Genomic DNA, 24,186 nt, shown 5'->3' with positions numbered 1-24,186 from the left:
TGGTGTAAGACTGCAAACCAAAGTGTGACACTTGATGTTTTTAGGTAGCACCAGGATACATATTTTAATCCATATGTATTTATTTATATTCATATTAGAAAAATATAACTGGCATATCAAACATGTGATTTCCTGTTAATTAGTGATGTATATAAGGCTATTTAAGTTAAAAACTATGGAAAAAAAAGAATCATTAATCGTAACAGAGATGGCGTACATAAAAAAATAATGAAGGAGGTATATGTGTGTCCAAGGCTTGGAAAACACTGCTGTAAGAAACAGCAAAGGATGAGGCTAGAAAAGGAAGTTGGATAATATTGTGGAGAGTCTTGAATGCCAGGCTGAGGAGGTTTGTAATTTAGCAATATGTTGATTTTATTAAATTAGTTTTTTAATTTCAAGCATACAGAAATATAGAGAATAACATAATAAATACTCATGTGCTACCATTGAGCATAAGGGAAAAAAATACATATATAAATGAAGCATTTTAACCTTCCTCAACCTTATTCTCTTCCTTTCTTCCCAGTGGTAACTATTATCCTATGTTAGTATATAATATTCATACTTTATATATATCCATAAACAATATTTACTACTTTGCATGTTAGTAAATTTATCACAAATGATATTTTTATATGAAAATGTGTATATCCTGCCATTTGCTTTTTCATTTAATAGTGACTTAGAAATTAGATCTATATGGATTGGTCTAGCTTATTCATAACTGCTGAATAGTAGTACATTTTACAATCTACTACTTTTTATTTAAACTGTCTTTTGTTAATGGTCATCTAGCTTGTTTCATTTTCCAATTACAAATAATGTTTTTAAGAATATCCTTGTTCTTATCTCTTCATTTACATGTACTATGTTAACTGGGATTATTACAGTACATACCCTAGACACAGTAGAGTAGAACTGCTGGGTCTCAGGGTATGCATATTTTTAGATTTGCTAGATATTGTCAAATGCTCTCCAAAGTGATCATACCAAGGAGTATATGAAAATTTCCAATGATTCACATCCTTATTAACACTCAATATTGTAAGACTTCTATACTTTTATCCAATCTCATGGATATAAATACAACTACAAAGTATTTCTTTGTAGTTTTAATTTGTATTTCCCTGATTAATAGTGAAATTGAGCATCTTACCAAAGTTTATTGGTCCTTTGGTTCCCCTTTTGTGAATTTTTTATTCCCTTTCTCTAATTCTCTATATGGTTATTTGAGTTGAAGGAAATCAAATCAAATTTATAATTTTGGATACTACCACTTGTTGGCTCTATGTGTTGTAAATATATTCTCCCAGGCTACTATTTTCACTTGTTAAGGGTGTCTTTAATTTTTGTCAAATTAGTAAATCTTTTTCTTTATGGGTTTTGAATTTTTTATCAAAGAAATCTGTAATAACCAAAGTCATAAATAGAATTCCTAAATTCTCCCACATTTCTTCCAAGTTTTATGTTTCACATTTAAAACTTGTGTATGTCTTAAGATCTGCATCTTCTTTGGGAAGAAATGGATAACTGGTTGTTCTAGCATTGTTTATTAAAAAGCTAACCTTTCTTCATTGATTTGTAATGCTTTTTTCAAAGACTTGGATGAGGTCAGAGCTGTGCGATGGGAGAGGAAGGAACTGTTCGGAGAGTTTGTGAAAGTAGAATCTAAAAGATCAGCAGTTTTGAGGGCAAGTGAAAGGCGGAGCCCCAAAACAAGTCTGCTTTACATCTGAGTGTCTAGGAGAAAAAAATTAATAGTTCATTAATATGGCAGTTCAGGTAATCAAGATTTGAGTGCTCTCACCCCTACCGTTCTGCCAAAACTCCACATGGCTAAGTCCATTGGTCATATCTTAGTCTTCATCCCACGTATCCTAACATTAATATTTGCCGTAGCTGAACACCCACTACACCTTCATTCATCTTCTTCATTTGGCTTCTATAAGCACTCTCTTGATTTTTCTCATTCTTTACTAGTTTTTCCCTCTCATTTCTCCTTTGTCTGCTCTTCTCCCCAGTCTCTTAATGTTGGAACACCCCATGGCTTAGTCTTCAGTTCTCATGTCTTTTTTTTTTTCTCTTTTTTTTTTTCTCATGTCTTTTTTATCTTGGTGATCTCTTCTAGTCCTATAGCTTTAAATATCAAATATATGTCAACTAAAACCAAGATCATATCTTTAACTCAAACCTCTCTTTCCAGTTATAGATTACATATGTCCGAATACATTCAGCATCCTATGTATGTCTGATGCACATTTCCAACATCAAATTCTGATCTTCCTTTTCAAGCCTCTTTCTGCTCAAAATTTTCCTCCTCTCATTTAAGGGCAAATTTATCTGCTAAGGCCAAAAGCTTGGGGTTATCCTTACCTTCTTACTCTCTCTCATATCCTATAACCAATTAGGTGTTCAATATATACCTAGAATCAGACCACTTTCCCTATCTCTTCTGATAGTATTGTGGTCTGCAATGGCCTAATTTGTTTCTAAACCCCTCCCTCAAACCTTTTTTTTTTTTTTTAAGATTTTATTTATTTATTTGACAGAGATCACAAGTAGGCAGAGAGGCAGGCAGAGAGAGGAGGAAGCAGGCTCCCTGCCGAGCAGAGAGCCCCACAAACCTATTCTTGATTTAGCAGCCTCGCTGATCTTTTAAAAACCAAAGTCAAAGCACACCACTCTTTTCCTCAGAAAACTGCATTGACTTTTCAGTTCACTTATAAATAAAAAGTTCTTACCATATCCTCCAAGACCCCAAATGATGTATGTTTCCATGCCCCATTCCCATACCTCAACCCCTCATCACTTACTCTACCCTCTTTCACTCTGCTTTAGTCATGTTGGCCTCCTTGCAGATATCTACCCTAGTTGCGATGGATTGGAATGCTTTTTTCCTCAGTTTATCTGTAGGACTGATTCCCTTGCTTCCTTTAAGGCAGTTCAGTGAGGCCTAATCTGACCACCTTATTTAAAGATGCAGTGTTCTCCACCATTTCTTCTTACCTTAGTCATTTTATTTTTTTCTTAGCACTTACAAGTTTCTAATACACTATAAAATTTACTTATCTGTTGTATTTATTATTACCTGTCTTCCCCAGTAGAATATAAACTTCACAAGGGCAGGAATGTTTTGCCTGTTTAGGTCACTGATGTATCCCAAAGCATCTAGAACACTGCCTGGCCCATAGTAAGTACTCACTATATTGAATGACTGGTGCTGGGTATGCACTTGTGAACAAGAAAGTTATGACTTCTAGCTTCATGAACATACAGTCTAAGTGGACAAGATGAACATTAAATCAACAAATAAGTGGATAACAAAAATTTAAAATTCCATAAAAATATAGTGTTATGGACAAGAAAAATAGGAAACATATAATTTAATTTGGGGAGTACAAATTTTATAAAATATATCCATTTCATTTTCCTTAAGGTCCAGATAAAAGTCTTACATGGTCCACAATATCTGCCCTATTTAAACCTACCACACTAAAATTGGTAAAAATCTGCAAGAGAATAGTGAGGGTCCTCCTAATTACAATGAACCTAATTGATACATCTTCAGGACTTGCTTTTAAGAATTTGAAACCTTGAATTGGGAGCAGATAAGATAAGCAATAGAGTCTGGCGTGATAGAGATAGCAGAATTTCTGGTAGAGTTAGGAGTATCTTTTATGTCATTGAAATGGTCAATCATGGAATCTCTCTGGATAGGGAAGCAAATGGTCTGGGAGAATTGAGAGAGGTGGAAAATTTGGAAGTCAGGTGAATATGATGAAGTCAGGTTTACTGGGAGTGCATCTAAAACAATACCTCTTCCATCTTCCACTTCTTTAGATTTTAGGATCTCTATGGAACAGTTCTGTTTAATCCTGTCTCTGATCTTTCTATTAACAATCTTCTCCTTCCCTCCCTCTCTCGTCTCTCAGTAGTTAACTGTGTTGTTAAAATTTTTCATGTCCTTTTTGTTCCTGCATAGTATGTAAGATATGTGATAAAAGTTTCCAATTGTAATTGTGGGTTTGTTCGTTTCTCCTTCAAGTTCTCTTGCTTTTTGTTTTGTATATTTTGATTACATACAAATTTAGTATTGTTAGGTCTTCCTATTGAATTGACTCTTATAATTACATGACCCTCTATCTCTAGTAATATTTTTTCCTTAAAGTCTGTTTTTGTGCTTTGTTGTCATATGTCTAATCCTACATGTATTTTAGATTCAACAAAGCACTTTGTTTTAAACAGTCAGTGTTACCCTTTCTGATGCCCTTCATTCTTTCCTGCATTATTCTGTTTCCTTCTGGGATCCTTTTGCTTCCCTCTGAAGAACTTCCTTTATGGTTTCCTTTAGTGCTGTTTGCTGGTGATAAATTCTCTCAGTTTTTGTTTGTTTGAATGCAACTTTATTTTGTCTTCATTAAAAAATTGAAATAATTGTACCCTTATAGAAAAGTTGTAAATATAGAACAAATAACATTTTCCTGAGCTATTTGAGAGTAAGTTGCCAACATGATGCCCCATAAATGAAAAATTGAGTGCGCAATTCCTAAAGACATTCTCTTACCTAACCACAATACAACTATCAAAATCAGGAAAGTAGCCTTGTACAATGTTACCTTGTAATCCTCAGAAACTATTCATGTTTTTTGGGTAATGCTCTGTATAGCAAAAAGCTCCAGTTCAGAATAATGTGTTGCATTTACATATACTGAATCTCTTTTAATCTGGAATAGCTCCTCATCTTTCCTTGTCTTTCACATGACCTTGATATTTTCAGAGATCATAGGACACTTCTGTTTTTGCTTTTTTTTTTTTTTTTACAATATACTTTTGATTATTATCCCCTCAGTTTGTATTATCCCCTCAGTTTGGGTTTGCTTGATATTTCCTCATGATTTTTCAGGTTATGCGTATTTGTAAGGTATATAATGAAAGTGATTCTGTATGTTCTTACTGCATCCTAGTAGTTGGCACATGATTTCACTTTGTCCCTTTACTGGTGATGTTAACTTTGATCAGTCGATTAAAGTGATATCTGCCAGGTTCCAGTCTGGCTTCCACACACTCAGTAGACCAGAGTGACTTCCCTGACGCTGGCATGAATGTTTTGCTTAGCCTCATCTAGTGGCTTTAGAAATTAACTGTTCGGGAGAGGATGGGAAGATGAAGAGCTTACCTTTATTACTAAGGGTATTTTGCTGCATAGAATTCTGTTTTAGCAGTTTTTTTTCCATACCTTAAAGATATTTATTCCATTGTCATTTCCAGATGTACATCCCCTCTTTAAGATTTTCACATCTCAAGACGTACTTTCTTGGTGACTGTCACCTGCTTTGTAACAGTTGCTTTTTCTATTTTTTCCATTTTTAAAAAAGACTTTATTTGACAGAGAGAGACACAGCGAGAGAGGGGAACATAAGTATGGGGAGTGGGAGAGGGAAAAAGCAGGTTTCCCACTGAGCAGGGAGCCCAATGCAGTGCTTGATCCCAGGACCCTGGGCTCATGACCTGAGCCAAAGGTAGAAGCTTAACGACTGAGCCACCCAGGTGCCCCTATTTTTTCCATTTCTTAATGATTGTTCTTGGTGGCAAGATTAATTTTATCATGGCCCTCTAAATAATTACACTTATAAAATACCTGTTTTAATTCTTTTAAGTTGTAAGATAGAACTATGAATTTAAAAAATCCATTAAAAAAATCCTAACATTAGTTTTATTTCATTGAAATTTTACTACATGAGTACTCTGTATAGAAAGGAACATGGCATTATAGTTGTATTTTAAATCCATCCAAAGAAATTTTAACTTAACTAAATTGTAGAAGTAAAGTAAAATAAACCAAATGAAAAAATTTGGTTACTCTGTAAATGGCAACTGGATTATTCTGATTGCTTCGTCTAAAAACTGGGAATCATCCTAGATCCCTTGTGCTATCTCACAACCCATACCCAATTCATCAGCAAAGTGTATCATCTCTCCTTTAGAATATATTTAGAATTTGGTGACTTTTCACCATTACCATTTTTACTGTGGTACACCATCATCTTTCTCAGGATTATTGCAGAAGCTTCTTAACTGATCTCCCCTGCTCTGTCTATAGGGTATCATCTCAGTATAGCTGCCTGAGTGATTTTGTTAAAATGTAACTAACATGATGTTACTTTAATTCAAAACTCTACAGTAGCTTTCTAACTCAGAGTAAAAGTCCACTACTCTTCCAGTTACCTGTAAGGCCTTCTGTAAGTGGAAACTTCCTCTTACCACCCCCAACCTTATCCCCTTCCTTTCTCAAGTCCAACTACACTTGGCCTCCTTGAAAATAGTAGGTGTCCTTCTTTTTCCAGGATTCTGCTTGTTTTCATGTGCCTGCAATTCTCTTCTTGCAGATATTCTCATGATTCCCTCCTTCACTTTTTTCAGGTCTTTATTCACCTGTCACCTTCCTAGTCTTTTCCTGGCCTTTATGTATTTGTTATTTCCTTCTTTCCTTGTTTTATTTTTCTCCTTGGCATTATTCATTTAAGTACACACACACACACACACACACACACACACATTCTGCTGTATCATATATAAACACATAACACACGTTTACCACTTTTCTACTCTACTGGAATGTAATTTCAATAAGGGGTATTTGTTGGTTTTGTATGTTATTGTTTTCCCAGTGCCTAGAATTGCCTTTCATGTTGGGGGAATCCATAAATATTTGTTGATGAAGGAATTAATTAAAGAGATTTTGTAATAAGTTTGTCTTATAAATTAGCAAGGAGTTCAGTAATTGAATTACAGCAAATCTAGTATGTTTTCACCTATTTCTTTTGTTGTATTCTCTTCTTTTTTAATGAATGTATTATTTCTTCTTCCCCAAGGAAATTATAGTAATTTTGAAATTTTCTTCTGCTTCTTTTGCTGTTTCTATTTCCTTCTGGATTCTTTTTTGTTTTTTGCTTTAATCTTTCAGTTCTCCCCTGGATGCTTTCCCTCAAATAACTGGTGATCTTCTGTATCTGTTTATACTTAAGAGTGAGGCATTAAAAAGGTGAATAGAAGTTCTAGGTGTTTGAGCATGGCTTTTTTGCTGGTGATTTTCATAGTAGGATGATCAGTTGATGAGCTTGTCTTTTCATTGGGTAACCTCCAAGTGTTGGTAAGTAATCTTTTCTCTGGAGTTGTACCATTTTTTTTTTCCCAGAGAGGAGTTCTGCCATCTCCCTGTGGAATATATGTTGCTTGCTGGTACTCTAGGACCAAGAAGTGAAGGATGCTGAGGGCCCTCCAGTTTAATATTTTTAGAGTCTCACTTCATTCTTTTATCTTTTGTAGTCATCACTGTGCCTGGTACACTAAAGGCTGTATCTTTATTCAGTTTTTCCAAAGAATAAATCCTTATTTTTCTGTCTGTAGGATGGCTAGTGTGGAGCAAAGAAGGGTATTGGTTGCAAGGAGGGACCTGGGAATTGAGTCTGTATGTAGGCTTACAGTGAGTTTCCTTGTTTTCAGTTTTGTGTGTCATCTCTGTTTTTGTGCTTTTATATGCTCTTCCACTCCAAGTTCTGCAGGGTGAACTTGCTCACTTTTCATAAGTATCCTGCCAACACATCTCTTTGCCAATCCCTGACTTAGATTATGTCTCCACTGCTCTGCTCTCTTATAAAAAGGCCTGATGTAGATTATTTTTATCTTATCTCACATCCCCTATTCTTCCTTTTTTTCACTTGTTCTCAGCCTAAAAATAATTGTGAAATAAAATACTATTTTTTAATGATAAAACTTAACTACCTAATAGTACTGATGTTTGAGCAGAAAATCTCAAATAAAAATGTGAGTATTAGGAAATTGTTTGATTATGGAATGAATGTCCACACAGGAAAAAATATTTATAAGTATCCAGCTGTCCTCTAACTACAGAACATACATTATTTACAGCCATTGAGTCCCAGATATCTAAGAGATCTTAGGGGTTATTTTTAATAAAATAATAAAAATTATAAATTTTTAATTTATAAATTGTAATAAAAATATTTACAAGTATCCAGCTGTCCTCTAGCTATAGAACAAACATATATTATAGCCATTGAATCCCGGATATCTAAGAGATCTTAGGGGTTATTCAATCCAAAGCTAACATTTGTGGAATCCTTACCATATGTTTGGTATTGTGCTACACACCTGATATATATTATCTCATTTAATCTACACAAACCTTCTGATGTAGGTACTGCTATCCCCTTGTACATATGAGGAATCTTACTTTGGTGGTATAGTGGTGAGCATAGCTGCCTTCCATGACGAATCTTGTCCTTACAGAGGTTCATAACCTTCATAAAAGGTCACAACTAATAAATGATAGTTTTGAGATTCAAACTTCAGACACTTTGACTTTGAGAATATGCGCTCATAAACACTATTCTCTACAGTCTCCTCTTTATCCATCAATCCACATGGTCCAGACACTTGACTATCTAATCTTCATTTCAGGTAATGGTGAGCTAAGTATTTTCCTGGAAGTCTTTTCAATTTTTGGACAGATCCTTATTGTTAAAAAATCATTTCCTATATTGAGTTGGAATCATTCTCTACATAACTTTTACTCCATCTCACAAAGCAAGAGAGTAAGTTTGCTTCCTCTTCTAGAACAAACATTCCCTTTTCTCCAGTGGTATGCAGTTTCTCATACCCATTGCTATTTGGTAAATGTATTTTTGTAAACACCTTAGCGTGTCAGGTTTATGTTCAGGGTTATATTTCCCCTCCTAGTTCTATACTTTCCAAGTGAAATTTGAGGGATATTTTTCTTTCATAAGTCTTTTTCTGGGTTTTAATGATAAGAACTCTGATTTCTTTTAAAATCTTCAGGGACTTATTGTTTAATTGGGAAGACATGAAGTGGATATTAAAGATAAATGACTATAAAAATATATTTAGTAAATACTAACATTGTGTTAATAATGGCAGCAATAATAGCCAACATATTAGAGGCCAGGTAATCTTCTGAGTGCTTTACATATATTAACTGACTTAATCCTCACAACAACTTTGTGGCAAAGATGCTATCAATACTGACACTTTACAGCCTAAAGAAAATGAGACAGTCTAGTTAAGTAACTTGCCCAGGGTCATACAGTTTGTAGGTATTAGCCAGGTTTTTAGCAGAGACTAAGTTCCATAGTCCATGTTTGTAATCCTTGTGCTACACAAATCTGTAGAACTTTGGAAAAAGTTATAAGCACTTCAGAATGAGGTACTTGACAGTGGATTTTGGGCTGGAACTTTGAGGACAGAGTTTGTATGATCAGAAGGGAAGTAGGAAGGGCAGCTAGATGATAGGAATATCATGAGCAGAAACATTACAGTAGAGTGTTATGCAATGTTTATGGTTGAATGTTAGGAGGTAGAATGTTTAATGTGGCTAACAAGGGCCTGGATGGTCTGGCTTTTATGTACCAACCATTCTTCCTTTTTCCCTCTATCCTTGAGCCACATGAGCCTTCTTCCTGTTCTTTGAACATGCTAAGTGTACTGGCATCCTAGGCCTTTGTACTAGCTGATTTTCCAATCTGGAGTGTTTGTCTCCTAGAACTCTAATGTGTGATTGCATATTATTATTATTTGGGTCTCAGCTTAGCCTTTTCTGACCACAGAAACAGAAGCCTTCCTGCCTTCCTTACCACATTACCCTATTTTATTTTTATCATAGTTCTCCTCTCTGAATGGTGTGCAAGCACCATTAGTTACCTGTTCAATATCCACCTCTCTTTTTTGTTGTTTTGCTGAGAGAATCCTGCTGTAATTTGGGGGAACAGTGTGCCCAAATATTCATTTTTCTTGGTCTCCCTTGTATTTAAGCACAATTTGGCCAGTGAAATATAAGGGGATGTGTGCTGGAAGTATCTGGGAAAAAATTTGCTCTTCTAATAAAATGGTAGATTTAGATGTGGTTCTGTCACTCCCTTTATATCTACCTGCCCCTGCCTTGAATGTGAACGCAACACCTGGGGTTTCTGTAGTTCTTTGTGACCATGAGGGAAAGGCCAAGAGAACTGTAGAAACTGTTTGACATCAATTAACCAAAGGTAGCATTGTCAGACTTTTTGTTATGTGATAACAATTCCTGGTACCTAAAACCATTGTTGTATTTTATCTTTTTGTTAGTTGGCACAAAAACCATTCCTAACTAATAAAGATGACGTTGTCAATGATAGAAACCTGGAGAAGTTTAGAAGGGAGCTAATTTGGGGAGGCAGAAATGATCATCAGTTTGAGTTGATACTGCAGCATGCCTCTACTTACTGTAGGAGGCGGTATAGTATAGTGGTTATAACAGTACCAGCCTGCTTAAGTTTAAATGCTGGCTCTGTGAGTTACTGGCTATGTGAACTTGCACAAGTCACCTAACCCCTCAATATTTTTCAGTTCCCTCAACTGTAAATTATGGATAATAACAAAGCCTAACAGAGAAATGGCTGAAACTAAGAGTAGATAATATTTTTGAGAATATAGAATATATAAAGAAGATAAAAGGATCAATAACTGATTAATATCTGCATTTTGGGATGTAGGAATAAATAGAGTCAATGAAGGAGATAGAGAAGAAATAGTTTAGAGAATAGGAGAAACAGGAAAGCAAAATATTGCAGAAATCAAAGAAGTGAATATTTTAAGAAAGTAATGCTTAGCAGTGTTGATTATTATAAAACTATCAAGAGAATAGGAACTAATAAAAGCTTTTTTTATTTGAGAACCAGAAGAGAGTATTTTCAATATGGCGAGGGGTAAAAGTTGGGTTACAGTAATTTAAGATTGAGTAGAGAGAAAACAGAGGGGAGTGAGTTTCACATGCTCATTTAACTTACTTCAGTTCAACTACATGAACTCTTGCAATAAAACAGGAACGTGTTTTTCCATGTGTACTCTTTATTACATACTCTAAATTAATATAGACTGTAGTGTATTGTACACATGTTATGGAATAGGGTTGTACACACAAGACTATGCATAACACCCTTTAAACAATTTAAAGGCCTTTTGAAGATAATTTTAATTATATTGATTTTGACTGTTTGATTTTCACATAGTGGGCTGACTTTAGAACCTAACCACTACATAAAATGTAGCTCCACTGTGAATATAGTTTTGAATATAGACCACATAGGTCTCGATTGCCCTGTACTGGTTATAATTTTACATGTGTGGTGGCAGAGGCTAGAGCTAAAGGTTTTGACCTGGGGAGAACAAGTCATCTCCTTGTTCTAGTTCTGTTCTTCCTCATAGCTATGAGCATTATGGAGGAAGAAATTGCTTAACTTCTGTCCTCCAGCTTTTTCCTTTCTAGATTTTGAAACCTGTCAACTTAGCACATGGGGAAAATGTGATAAATTATTTGACCTCCTGAAAAATGATTTTGCCTTTTAGATAAAAAAGCCACTTTAGTGTATCTTTGATTATGTTATTAAAATACAACAGAAGACTTGCCTATTCTAAAATTATTGTTGAGCAAACCATTGAATCACCTTTTGAAAAGCAACCATGAGATAGTAAACTCAGTTATCTTAAATTTTTAAAAAAATGGTTTTCTCCTAACTATCTAAGATATACATGTTAGAAAGTTTGGAAATTAGAAGTCTAACAAAAAAATCACCACTAAGTCTTTTGTTCATAGAAACTTTATATTTTGTTGTATATCCTTCTAGCCTTTTGAAAATATATATTTAAAATGATTTTAACATAACTGAGATTAAATTTTATATATAGCTTTATATCCTATTTTTTCTTTTAACATTATATAATTTCCCAAGTTATTAAATAACATTTGTTATCTTTTATTTTGTATAATATCTCAATTGATAATACCCTGTGTCATAGATAATCTAGTTTAGATTTTTTTTTTATTTTTTTATCTTAATAAACATATAATGTATTTTTATCCCCAGGGGTACAGGTCTGTGAATCGTCAGGTTTACACATTTCACAGCACTCATCATAGCCCATACCCTCCCCAATGTCTATTTCCCCACCACCCTCTCCCGTCCCCCCTCACCCCCACAACCCTCAGTCTGTTTCTTGAGATTGAGTCTTTTATGGTTTGTCTCCCTCCCAATCCCATCTTTTCATTTTTTCTTTTCCTACCTCCCCCCAACTCCCCCCGCCTTGCATCTCCACTTCCTCATATCAAAGAGATCATATGATAGTTGTCTTTCTCCGATTGACTTATTTCGCTAAGCATGATACCCTCTAGTTCCATCCACGTCGTCGCAAATGGCAAGATTTCATGTCTTTTGATGGCTGCATAGTATTCCATTGTGTATATATACCACATCTTCTTTATCCATTCATCTGTTGATGGACATCTAGGCTCTTTCCACAGTTTGGCTATTGTGGACATTGCTGCTATAAACATTCGGGTGCACGTGCCCCTTCGGAGCACCACGTTTGTATCTTTAGGATATATACCCAGGAGTGCAATTGCTGGGTCGTAGGGTAGCTCTATTTTCAGTTTTTTGAGGAACCTCCACACTGTTTTCCAGAGTGGTTGCACCAGCTTGCATTCCCACCAGCAGTGTAGGAGGGTTCCCCTCTCTCCGCATCCTCGCCAGCATCTGTCATTTCTTGACTTGTTAATTTTAGCCATTCTGACTGGTGTGAGGTTAGATTTTTTTTTTCATGTAGCTTTTATGTAATCCATCATGGAGCGACTTTAAGCTTAGTTTTGACTTGTAATGTAAGAAAGGAAGACTAAAGTTTTCACTTTTGATAAAAGTTTTTAGAATCAAATTTTCAAATCAGTGTTTTTTTTTTAAACAAGTCTGAAAAAACATTCTTGATAGGGTGCTTAGGAGCTGGGAAAAATGTTTAAAAGGCATGTTGATAAGTGGTTGAGGCCTAATATCCCCAATAATTCCTTATTAGTTAATCTCTTTTTATTGTTGCTGCTGCTGTTGTTAAGTCATCTTGGGAAAGTAATTTAAATCCTTGGGAGCTCAGTTTTCCCATTTATAAAATGAGAGTAAGCTCAATAATTTCTAATGTTTCCTTTGGCATTCCATATTTATGTTCTAAAATTATTTCTTCCCTGTTATATCATATTTATGTACTGATAGGTTATCATTTACCTTACTGCCCAACTCACTTGTCATATATATATATTTAAATTAGGCTTTATTTTTTAGAGAAATTATAGTTTTATAGCAAAGTGAGTGAAAAATACAGAAAGTTCCCATATACTTCCTTCCCCATCAAAATCCCCCACTCGACATGTCTTATAATTGATGAACCTACATTGGATACATCATTATCACCCAAAGTCTACAGTTTACATTATGGTTCACTCTTGGTATTATATATTCTGTGGGTTTGGAAAGGTGTATAATGATATGTAGCCACCATTATAGTATCATACAGAATAGTTTTCCTGCCCTAAAAATTCTTTGTATTCCACCTATTTATCTCTCCCTTCCTGTTAATCCCTGATAACCACGAGTCTTTTTATTACCTATATAATTTTGTCTTTTCAGAACATCATATTGTTGGAATCTTGCAGTTTGTAACCTTTTCAGATTGTCTTCTTTCACTTAGTGATACGCACTTAAGGTTCCTTCATGTTTTTTATGGCTTGATAGCTCACCTCTTTTTAGTGCTGAATAATATTCCATTGTCTGGATGTACCAATTTATTTATCCTTCACCTTCTGAAGGACATCTTTGTTGCTTCCAAGTTTTGGCAATTCTGAATAAATCAAGTTTTTGTGTGGATATAAGTTTCAGTTCATTTGAATAAACCTTTAATATATTTTTCATTTGATAATCTTTAAAATATTTTAAATAAATCAAGAAAAGTTAGAAAAACTTGAAACAAGATGGGATCAGGAGGGAGACAAACCATAAGAGACTCTTAATCTCACAAAACAAACTGAGGGCTGCTGGGGGCACGGGGGCAAGGGGGGTGCGGGTTATGGAGAGGGTGGTTGGGTTATGGACATTGGGGAGGGTATGTGCTGTGGTGAGTGCTGGGAAATGTGTAAGCCTGACGATCCATGGACCTGTACCCCTGGGGCAAATAATACATTATATGTTAATAAAAATAATTAATAAAAAAATAAAATATGGTGTCGGGTAACCAAGTTCAAAAAGAAAACAAATGTCACATTGGTCAATTTTAGAAAGAAATAAAGATGTTTTCCCCCCTCAAAAAAAAAAAGTTAGAAAAACTGTAATTCTTAAAGCCTAAATCAATAAATACACATAAGGGGGCATTACACTACAAGTGAGTTTGCAAAAAGTAGGTATATTTTGTAATTAAAGGGCAAAGAGCCCCTTTCCGACATTTTGCCCTGGGTCACAGATTTGAATCTTAGTTGATGAGCTGCTAATAAACCTAAATGACTTCTTTATTGATCTTGAAAGAAAGGATGAAGAGATGATAATATTAGCTTTGTTGTGCTGATTTGAAAATGATACAATGCCCATTAGATACTAACTTTTATAAGTAACATTAAATGAATATAAAATGACAACAATTTTCAGCTGTATTCCAGCTATGTGAAAGAGGTGAAAGAGGTGAAAGAGGCTTGATCACATTATTTTTATCTTCTGTACTTTTCCTTCTTTCTTCCCCTTTTTTTATAGAGTGTAAATAAAATAAATTTGAGCAATGTGTACTTTAGGAGAGCAATTTGAATAATAGGTTATGGTTTTCATTACATCTAATTTTTCTAAGTACTTAATTATTTTTAAATGGTTCATTCCCATTCAATTTAAAAAATGTATTTCATAGTAACTGTCTCATTGAAACATTTTAAGTTTAACATTGTATCTGTATGCTAGGGCTATATATTTATTTAAGCCACATTTCAAGAGAATCTATAAATGCAATATATAAGAATTTGATGATCCTTCAGTTGAATATTGACATTTGGGAGAATTTAGTTTTTACCCCTGAAATTATCCTTTAGAAACAAATTATAATTAATTGATCATGATTAATGATATGTAAATACTGTTGGTATTTTTTCAGCATTCTCTGTAATTCACATAAACTTCTCAGAATCCTTACAGGTGCTGGTTATCCATAGAAAAGTTTGTTTCTACCACAATGTCATTCAAAAATTTTATTCACTCTTAATGTTTTAATTTTTTAATAGAATTTATTTAAAAGAAAGTTTTAAAGTGGTTTAGAATGGGTTGTTGGATTGTTAACGAATCCCAAATTGACAAAGGTTATAAGGTTGTTGGGTCTTGCCACAAAATTCCAGGTACTACTTTTTTCACTTTTGAATTATGTAGCTTTAAGAAGGTAATATGTAAGGTATGGATTATTACTATCTGTAACAACACTATTTTTCATGTTTACCAAATTATTGAAAAAATATTTTTTCAAATATGTGACTATGAAAAAACTAAATTTTTAAAAATAGCTTTTTATTACTGCTTTTGGCCAATTTAACAATTCTCTGAGGTAAGAAGATTGGATATCTTTTGCTGCATTTTATAGATGATAGTCAGGTAGAGTGATTTTGTCCAAGGTCTCATCAAGGTAAGTTGTAGAACTGAGTTTAGAATGGGCCTTCTGACTCAGTTTAATGGTTTTTCTTCTGTGTAATGGTAACAGTCTTCATAGTATTTTACCATAGTCAGTAATACCATTTTGTTTTATTGTCTGTTACTACCAAAAGAAGAGAAATCTTGATTCTTTAGTAAACCTTTAAATCGCAGAAGGTGATTAGAAGACTTACTTTGGCACGGTGAGGGGGTTGGGGGGGTGGGGAGGTAGCATGTGAATGATAATGTACTTAATTTTGATGATCTATTCTTAAATGGAGAAGTAGGTATTTGGCTATAAGTGAACTCTACAATGCTAATTAACTTTAAACAGTGGTACTGGATAAATGTAAATGAGAGAAACTAACAAGAGAGATTCAGGGCTAAAACATTAGATTTCGTCGTGTGGTCCTAGTGTGCACTTTTGCATAAGGGATTTTTCTGTACTTTCTGTTACAGATGCTGAAAATTTCTTCTAAGGAGAAATATCCCTTATTTACTTTTGTAAATGGTCATTCCAGAGACTATGATTTTACATCTACTACAACCAATGAAGAAGACCTTTTCTCAGAGGATGAAAAGAAAAGATTAAAAAGATTTAGCACAGAAGAATTTGTTTTGCTCTAAAGATTAGTGTATTTGTGCTTGTTGAGAAGAACTCCTCTGCAGGAGGAACAATGAAGAGAAACAAGTTTACTTGAAACTGGCTTATTTTCGCAAATATCTTAATTTTATATGTTCTTTAAAAAAAAAGAACATTTGGAAATATACAAGTTTTAGAGATATTTTTCTGAAAGAGAAATGATTTATTGAATCTTTATGTCTAATAAATATCAAGTGATTCTGGCTGCATTCCTATTTCCCTAAGATCTGCTAACGATAACTCTAACTTAATTGTAAGCCTTCCAGTCTTCAGATTCTTCCACCTGAGGCCACTAGTCTCCTGAAGGGTTTGTGATATAGGTCCCAAAATCGCAATCACCAAATGGGTTTGAAAGCTTCCACTTAGACACTAACAACCAGAAGACCAGAGAATGAACCTTCAGTGCTGCATAACCTCCTGATATTAATGCAACCAAAGGATACTTATGGATGTATCTGGATATATTAAATAGCAGTTGTTAGCTGTGATATGCATACAATTATATAAGTAGAATTCTAAGTTAATGTAATACTTAGCAATATGATTTTATAATGGCTCCTCATTTTGCTTGCTATCAAGTCTTCTCTGAGGAGTGAATATAAAGTATTGGTGTTCCCCAGAAATTTAAAGGTTATGTTATTAATAACTTCATTTAATCAAATCAGATAAAGGCAATTTTAAGGCAGTAGTACTGTTTGTTTCCTGTCTCAAAAATGGAATTTTATGGGAATTCTGCTTACTATGAGTTTTTTAATCTAAAGATAAGGACTAAGAAAGATATCAGTAGATGCTCCTCAATATGATTTTTGCTATTTGTATGAATCAGTGTAGTGGTATTTAGAAGTTGAGGCTATCTATAAGGTAATTCTGCCTTAAGTGTGTTATGTGTTACTGAAAGGCAAATATGTGATATAAAAATATAAGAGTTATTATTCAGCCAGGATTATGTACTTTAATAAAGATGTGAGAACATAAAATACCTTTGTTTGGTTTTAATAGGATTATTTTAGTTCTTTAATTTGAAAAAATCATTGTCTCATATGAAGTCTATTTATTTATAATGAAGGCAAGTAATATTGTTTCTCTGAAAGCAAAATATTAACTTACTTTATGGAGCTTTCATGTTTCAGTGCAGAAAGGTGACTTATAAAGACATAAAATTGTGTATCTTTTAAAGTCATTGATCTCTTCCATCAGAAAGCCTATTTGTTAGGTTTAGAGTTGCATACAAAACAGAAACAGAGGGGGCAGTTGCTTTAATATACCTGATGAGAGAAATCAGGTTTGGCATTTCCCTGTGAGAACAGTTTACTACAATGATAAAAATGTCCTGAAATCTAAAATTTTCCTTTATTCCAGATAAAATCTGGACAAATTAAGTCCAGTACTAATTTTCCTAGAATGTCAAAGCATTACGGGAATACAAAGCCAGTGTTATGCCCGATTTTATGCACCGCAGTTGTATTGTCTTAACTATTGCAGTTTGTTCTTTATATGCACCTGGATTTTACAACAAACACATCAAATGAGAGTACCCATACCTTCAAATGAATCAGAACTGATTGTAAGTATTCTAAGAGCTATATAAAAGTTTTTAGACTTATATTCTTGCATTCTGTTATTTTCTTACCATCTTTGGGGATCATTTTCTTTCTTTTTTTTTTTTTTTAAGATTTTATTTATTTATTTGACAGAGAGAGATCACAAGTAGGCAGAGAGGCAAGCAGAGAGAGAGAGGAAGAAGCAGGCTCCCTGTCGAGCAGAGAGCCTGATGTAGGACTTGATCAAGCAGAGAGCCTGATGCAGGACTTGATTCTGAGATCATGAACTGAACCGAAGGCAGAGGCTTAACCCACTGAGCCACCCAGGTGCCCCCATCTTTGGGGATCATTTTAAGTAAGTTAAAATTAGACCTGGCCAAAGTTGAGGTGAGAGGAGGCAGAAACTTCCTTTACATTGAATTATATTGAAAATACTCAGAATACTATACAGAAAAAACAAACCAATCTTGTAATACAGTCATCCCCATGACTGAGAATAAATGTGTTGGATCGGAAATGATCAGCCTAATATGCACATTAAAAAGTATTCAATAATGTGTATGAATGAATGCATGCATTCATGAAAATTGAGATAGGCTGATTGATTTATCTCCCCTGTTAATTCAACTTCAGCTGAGGACCAGCCAAAAGTTGTGCTAATCTTTTATTGGAAAGGCAGCAACAAAACTACATCATTAGATTTAGAATAGAGGTACTGTATATTCTGGTTTCAGACTTTGTTTTGAACACAGATTTCATTTCAAGTTCTGACAGCCAGTAAACTCGGTCAATAAAGCTTATGGATGATCTCTTTCAGACTGGAATAAAGGAAAGTAAAAAAAAAAAAAAGACAAGATACTAAGATGGGTGTTCTGTTAGAATTTTTATAGGAGGATCCTGCATTTAGACATCAATATTAAGATACTAGTTTTACCATTAACATTTCAGAAATGAATTTTTAAAATTCTTAATGTGATTTTTTGATGGCAAAGTTTTCTTTTCTCTCTTCCTCATAAGGTTTGACACTTTGAATCCCCTTTTGTCAATGTATTAACCACCAGCAGGCAATGTTGAGAGTCATTTGCTGAATGAGTAAATGAAAAGATCCTTTACAGTACAAGTATATCCAAAAGGATTTCCCAAGGTATCAATTTTTCTGTTTTTATATTAAACTAGCCCCATTAAATCTGTATTATTGAGAAGACAATAGGATTAAAAATTTAGGTCACTTTTGTGTTCTGTTAACCTTAGCATTGTCCAAGGGCAAGCATATCTAAAAATATGTATGTTAATTCTGTCTTGTTTTTAAAAGAATTAAAGAAATAAAACAGCAAAAATGACTTATCTATATAATATATCCAGTGCTAGGTCAGAAATCTTAATTTTTTTTGAGATCTCTAGTTACTTTCTATCATTGCATGTCAGAAAGCACTGTATTTCTGGTCAAATCATACTAATCTAGCCCTCCCTCCACCCCCCGTTTTCTCTGCTAATTATTTTGGAACTAGTAAAGTTGTATTTTCATGCTTTATCACAGATCACCTTTAATAGCTTGCATTGAACACCTAAGTCTTTTTGACTGTATATTTATATATAACCAAAAAAAAGCACAGTCTAAGAATTTTCCAGAAGCAGGAAATGAGGAAGAACAGATAATGAAAAACACTTTGAAAATATTAAATAACTATATGAATTTCCATTGAAATAGACATAAGATAAGGAGGAAACTAGAATTTTTAGTGAAATTGAAGCAAGATATCCAGAACATATTAATAGAAGAAATTTCTTGGAAAGGATTAAGGGATTACTGTTTTCTATAAAAAGAAGAGTAAATTTCTTCCAAAAAATTTTAGAATAAATATTTTGTATTATTTAGTATAGCCTCAATACTGCCAATCACCACAATTTAGTAGTACTATATTCAGTTGAGGATTTAGACTGAATATTTTGAGATAACTGAATTGAAAAGGTGAAACATCCGACCAGAAAAAATTGGAAACATCTCATCCTATTCCAAAATATAAATTTTATATCATTTTATAGTTTGAATCTTAACTCAGTTTAGAAATCTTAAGCATTTCTGTGTGGTTTTCATGGTTATATAAAGACTTTCTCCTTGCCTATAAACTTTGAAAAATATTATATTTAGAGTCAGTATTGCAGACACATTTTTGAATTAGCATTTTCTTCTCTTTCTTTTTTATGGTCCTCCTCAACATTATTGGTGGCAAGCAATGGCCCAAAACATTCACAACTACAGTTATAAAATTTCACTTATTCTCTCACAATAAGAAAAATATATTAAAAGTGAAGACTACATGTATGTTAGTAGGTAGGAAAATTACTGTGCTACTGTGTAACCAGTTCCTCCAGAAATTTAGAAATTCAACCTTCCTTTATTTATTTATATATTGAAGTATAGTTGACATATAATATTATATTAGTTTCAGGTGTAAAATACAGTGATCCAAAATTTATATACATTTTGAAATGATCACCATGATAAAAGTGTAGTTACCATCTGTCATCATACAAAATTATTACAATATTGTTGACTATATGCCCTATGTTGTACTTTACATTTCCATGACTTGTTTTGTAACTGGAAGTTTGTACCTCTTAATGCTCTTCACCTATTTTGCCACTTGCCCTGTCCCCCTGTTGCTCCAGCAACCAACTGTTTGTTCTCTGTGTTTATGAATACATTTATTTATTTATTTTGTTTTTAGATTCCACATATAAGTGAAATCATGTTATCTGTCTTTCTTTAATATATATACATACATATATGTGTATCATATCTTTATCCATTTATCTGTTGATGGACACTTCCATGTTCTGTTGTAATGAACTTAGAGGTGCATATATTTTTTTGGATTAGTGCTTTTCTTTTCTCTAGATAAATACCGAGAAATGGAATTTCTTAGTGGTATGGTATTTCTATTTTTAATTTTTTGAGGAATTTTCATAGTGGCTGCACCACTATCCAGTGTAGGAGGGTTCCCTTTTCTCCATGTTTTTTCTAACACTTGGTATTTCTTATCTTTTTGATACTAGCCATTCTGGCAGTTGTGAGGTAATCTCTTTGTATGTTTTTTTGGCATTGCCCTCATGATTAGTGATGTTGGGCACATTTTCATATGCCTGTTGGCCACCTGTATGTCTTGGAAAAATGTCTATTCAGGTCCTTTGCCCATTTTTTAATTGGATTATTATTTTTGGTGTTGAGTTGTATGAATTCTGTATATATTGTAGCTATTAACCTGTTATCAGATATATTATTTGCAAATATTTTCTTCTATTCAATAGATTCCCTATTTATTTTGTTAATAGTTTCCTTCACTGTGCAAAAGCTTTTTAATTTGATGTAGTCCCAATTATTTATTTTTACATTTGTTCTCATTGACTGAGGTGACAAAGCCAAAATAAGTATTTCTAGGGCCAATGTTCAGAGTTTACTGCCTATGACTTCAGTTCTTACATTTAAGTCTTTAATCCACTTTGTTTTTGCACATGTTATAAGAAACTGGTCCACTTCCACTCTTCTGCATGTAGCTGTTTGGTTTTCCCAGCACCATTTGTTGAAGAGACCATCTTTTCCCCATTGCATATACTTGCCTCTTTATCATAGATTAATAGACCATATAAGTGTGGATTTATTTCTGGCTCTCTTCTGTTCCATTATTCTGCATGTCTGGTTTTGTTCCAGTACCATACAGTTTTGATTACAATAGCTTTGTAGTATAGTTTGAAATCTGAGAATGTGACACTTCCTGCTTTGTTTTTTCTCAATTGCTTTGGCTACTGGGGGTATGTATGGAGGTATTCTGTGGTTCCATACAGATTTTAGGATTTTTTTTTTCCTAGTTCTGTGGAAAATACTACTGATAAGGATTGCATTGAATCTGTAGATTGTGGGTATTATGGACAGTGTTAATTCTCCCAGTCCATGAGTATGGTATATACTTCCATTTATTTGTGTGATCTTCTTTTTTTTTTTTTTTTTAAAATAAGCCCTTTTTTTTTTTTTAAGATTTTATTTATTTATTTGACAGAGAGAGAGAGATCACAAGTAGGCAGAGAGGCAGGCAGAGAGAGAGGAGGAAGCAGGCTCCCCGCTGAGCAGAGAGCCCAATGCGGGGCTCGATCCCACGACCCTGGGATCATGACCCGAGCCGAAGGCAGAGGCTTTAACCCACTGAGCCACCCAGGCGCCCCTGATCTTCTGTTTCTTTCATCAATGTCTTAACAGTGTTCAGAGTACAGGTATTTCACCTCCATGGTTAGATTTATTCCTAGGTATTTTATTCTTTTTGATGCAATTTTAAATAGGATTCTTAATTTTTCTTTATGATAGTTTGTTGTTAGCATATAGAAACACAATTTTCTGCATATTAGTTTTGTATCCTGCAACTTTGTTGAATTCATTTATTAGTTTCAGTAGTTTTTATGGTGAAGTCTTCAGGGTTTTCTATATGCAATATCATGTCATCTGCAAATAGTGACAGTTTTTCTTTTTCCTTACCACTTGGATACCTTTTATTTTTCCTGTCTGTCTGCTGTGTCTGAGACTCCCAGTACTATGTTGAATGAAAGTGGCAAGAGTGGGCAGTCTTGTCTCTTGTCTAGTTCCTGATCTCTGAGGAAAAGCTTTCAGCTTTTCACCATTAAGTATGATGTTAGCTGTGGTATTGTCACATCTAACCTTTATTTATGTTGAGGTATGTTCCCTCTATACCCACTTTGTTGAGAGTTTTTATCACAAATGAATGTTGGATTTTGTCAAATGCTTTTCCTGCATCTATTGAGAAGATCATATGATATTTACCCTTCATTTTGTTAATGTGTGGTATTAATGTGTTAATGTGTGATTTGCAGATACTAAACCATCCCTGCATTCCTGGAATAATCTCATTAATCATGGTGTATGATCCTTTTTAAAGTATTGTTGAAGGACTCCAGGGTGGCTCAGTCAGTTACGCGTCTGTCTTTGGCTCAGGTCATGATCCCAGGGTCCTGGGATCAAGTCCCACATTGGGCTCCTTGCTTAGCACGGAGCCTGCTTCTCCCTATGCCTGCCGCTCCTCCTGCTTGTGCGCTCTTTCTCTCTCCCTCTATTTTTCTCTCTCTGAAAAATAAATAAAATCTTTAAAAAAAATAAAGTATTGTCGAATTGCATTCGCTAATATTTTGTTGAGGATTTTTGCTTCTGTATTCATGAGGGATGTTGGCCTGTAGTGTATGTGCGTGTGTGTGTGTCTTTGGCTTTAGTATCAGTATTTAGTCTTGTAGAATGAATTTGGAAGTGTTCCTTGTTCTTCAGTTTTTTTTAAATAGTTTGAGAAGGATAGGTACTAACTCTTCTTTAAGTGTTTGGTGGAGGGGCACCTCAGTCACTCAATCGGTTAAGCATCCGGCTTGATTTCAGCTCAGGTCTTGATCTTGGGGTCGTGGGATCAGCCCTGTGTTGGGCTCCACACCCAGTGTGGAGTATGCATGAGATTCTCTCCTTTTCCCTCTGCCCCTTCTCCCCCACTTTATCTCTCTAAAATACATACATACTTCAAAAAAATGTTTGGTAGAATTCACTTGTGAGGCCATCTGGTCTTGGACTTTAGTTTGCTGGGAGTTTGCTGATTACTAATTCAATTTCATTACTAGTAATTGGTCTGTTCAGATTTTCTGTTTCTTCCTAATTTAATGTTGGAAGATTATATATTTCTAGAGACTTACCCATTTTTTGTAGGTTGTCCAATTTGTTGCCATATAGTTGTTTGTAATAGTTCCTTATAATCCTTTATATTTCTGTGGTGTCATTTGGAACTTCTCTTTCATTTCTGATTTTAAGTCCTCTCCCTTTTTTTCTCTTGATGAATCTGGCTAAGGTTTATCAATTTTATCTTTCAAAACTAGTTTTTAGTTTAGTTGATTTTCTTTTCCTTCTCTCCTTCCCTCTTAACCCTCTTTCCTTCCTTCCTTCCTTCTTCCATCTCTTTTTGTTTCCACTCTAATCTTTATTATTTCCTTCCCTCTGCTAACTTTGGGCTTCCTTTTTTCTTCTTTTCTTGTTCCTTTAGTTGTACGGTTAGATCGTTTATTTCAGATTTTTCTTGTTTCTTGAGGTAGGTCTGTATCACTATACACTTCTTTTTAGAACTGCTTTTCCTGTGACCCATAGATTTCAGAACATTGTGTTTTCACGTTCATTTTTCTCCAGATATTTTTGATTTCCTCTTAGCTTTCTTTGCTGATTTATTGTTCATTTCATAGCATGTTATTTAGCCTCCACATGTTTATATTTTTTCCAGTTCTTTTTTCTTGTAATTGATACCTAGTTTAGTAGCATTTTGGTTGGAAAAGATGCTTGATATAATTTCAGTCTTAAATTTATTGAGACTTGTTTTGTGGCCCAACATGATCTATCCTGGAGCATGTTTCACAGGCATTTGAAAAGAATGTGTAT

At 34.2% G+C, this 24,186-nt stretch overlaps 1 protein-coding gene across 2 annotated transcripts in view; it reads left to right on the top strand.

Annotated features, from left to right (window-relative positions):
* ATG4C (autophagy related 4C cysteine peptidase) overlaps positions 1-18,553 on the top strand; it is an 84,221-nt gene extending 65,668 nt beyond the window's left edge. For both annotated transcript variants that reach the window (XM_080801271.1, XM_080801272.1), the window contains exon 11: positions 15,999-18,553. In XM_080801271.1, coding sequence (XP_080657397.1) covers positions 15,999-16,166 — 168 coding nt within the window. In that variant the 3' untranslated portion in view covers positions 16,167-18,553. The remainder of the gene's footprint in view (positions 1-15,998) is intronic.
* The last annotated feature ends 5,633 nt before the right edge of the window (positions 18,554-24,186 follow it).

This window comes from Martes martes, assembly GCF_963455335.1.
Source record: "Martes martes genome assembly, chromosome: 4".
NCBI classification, from domain to species: Eukaryota; Metazoa; Chordata; class Mammalia; order Carnivora; family Mustelidae; genus Martes; species Martes martes.
The sequence above is the reverse complement of the archived record's forward strand: the minus strand, read 5'-3'. Positions and strand labels throughout refer to the sequence as shown.